We start from the raw sequence: 2,011 nt of genomic DNA on the forward strand, positions 1-2,011 counted from the left end.
CCGAATAGCCGGAGATCAGTAGCTCTGAATAAATAAAAAGGGAATAGGGTAAAAGTAGGCTCAGGCCCCGAGGCCCAAAAAGCAAGTTTAAATACAAGAACCACAGATTTAGAAAGGTATGTAAGAATCACTTCACTTAACTTAGTAAACAAGCTATCCTGAGTGTCTGAACTGACTTATCTGTCGGAGTGCTAATTCCAGCACCCCCGACCGGAGTGTTTGTATCTTTTCAGGTGACTAGCTGAGGATCACTAGCGTCTCCCTGGATCTGGAGAGTACTTCCAAACCACTTCTCCATAATTGGCGCCGTCTGTGGGAATACTCAAATACATCCATGGCAGGCGTGACTGAAGATCCTCCGATAGCCACTGACGAGACCATATAGAGAGATCACCTCACTCCAGCAAACTCGCTTGGACCAAAAACCATCGCAGCAAGACTTGCCTTAGACCTTTGCTCATCTTTAAACCCAACGTAAAAGACAATACAAGCGACCATGGCACAAGTTAGGCAAACCAAACAGAGGTTGGACAACATCATCGCTGAGAACGAATGCCTTCGTCGCGATCTGGCCTCAGAAATAGAAAAATCCAAACAAATAGTGCGCCAGGCTTCTGAGCGACCCCCGAGGGCAGATGATCGACGATCTTGAGCCCGACAGCAAGAAACTAACAGCCGCTATACCTCAACAGATCATCTTGAGGAGTTGGCCAAGGACGAACGTCTCCAACAATGCGTACGGAGGGGTGCGATCAAAACACCTGCCCTTCCGAAGGATGCATTTTCGCTTGACACCGTCTACATGATATACAGCCTGCCAGCAGCCCCGGCCGTACATGCGATCCAATCACATCTAGGCCCCCAACAGCAACTCACGCCAGCAAAGCGGCCCCGAGAAACTCCAAGTATCACCTTTGACGACTCTGATTTGATCGGCTTAACACTCCCTCACATCGATCCATTGGTTGTTGAGCTACGCGTAAACCGGTTCATCGTCGAACGCGTTCTTATCGACCAGGGCAGTACTTCGGAGGTTATGTATTATAAAACCTTCATCAAACTTGGATTCAACGAGTTAGACCTGAGTCCGGCTCCTTATCCACTATTCGACTTCAATGCCAATCCAGAGTATCCATTGGGAAAGATCAGCTTGCCCGTCCGAGCAGGTTCCAGAACGGTGGATGTGGAATTTTTGGTCGTCAGGCTGCCATCACCGTACAATCTCATCATGGGGCGATCGTGATTGCATACCTTGCAAGCCGTCCCAAGCACTTATCATCAACTGCTACGTTTCCTAACAAAACACGGCATTGAGCAAATCCGCGGCTCCCAGAATTCAGCACAAGCATGTTATCTCCTTGCCGCCAAAATGCCAAAGGAACTGCAAGTAAACTACATTGAGGTGCCGAATCGGGAGATCTTGGATGACGTTGGGCGGCATCCAAATGAGAAGGCCACGAAAAGTTTAGACCGAGTTGACATCGATGGAAGCCCGGAAAAGTTCTTCATGATCGGCGCTTCTCTGAATCAGGCCGACAGGCAGCAGCTGACCTCTTTCTTGCTCAACAACCTTGACGTCTTTGCGTGGACTCCATACCAAATGCCGGGAATAGACCCGTCAGTTTCACAGCACCATCTGAATGTTGATCCCAAATGTAAGTCGATCATTCAGAAAGGCCGGCGGTCAGCCGCGGAGAACACTGCCGTCGTTGTTGAGGAGGTAGACAGATTGCTTGACGCCGGGGCAATTAGAGAAGTCACTTACCCTACGTGGCTCTCCAATACAGTGGTGGTGAAGAAGAAAAATGGGACTTGGCGAGTGTGCGTCGATTTCACGGATCTGAACAAAGCTTGCCCCGAAGACTGTTTTCCTCTACCCAGAATCGACCAGCTTGTCGATGCGACGGCACGCCATCAACGCATGAGCTTCCTCGATGCTTACAGAGGCTACCATCAAATCGCCATGCATCCAGATGACCAGAACAAAACTACATTCCTCACCCCAAGAGGA

At 49.5% G+C, this 2,011-nt stretch overlaps 1 protein-coding gene across 1 annotated transcript; it reads left to right on the top strand.

Annotated features, from left to right (window-relative positions):
• The first annotated feature begins 802 nt into the window (after positions 1-802).
• LOC145806954 (uncharacterized) lies at positions 803-1,243 on the top strand. The gene has a single exon (XM_082904827.1). It carries the CDS (start codon positions 803-805, stop codon positions 1,241-1,243), a length of 441 nt encoding a protein of 146 aa, XP_082760953.1.
• Positions 1,244-2,011: the final 768 nt, after the last annotated feature.

This window comes from Camellia sinensis, chromosome 14, assembly GCF_055761805.1.
Source record: "Camellia sinensis isolate YWXY chromosome 14, ASM5576180v1, whole genome shotgun sequence".
Lineage (NCBI taxonomy): Eukaryota > Viridiplantae > Streptophyta > Magnoliopsida > Ericales > Theaceae > Camellia > Camellia sinensis.

Excerpts from the sequence above, each read along its gene's own strand:
- LOC145806954 (XM_082904827.1), top strand. The coding sequence starts at position 803 with ATGATATACAGCCTGCCAGCAGCCCCGGCCGTACATGCGATCCAATCA.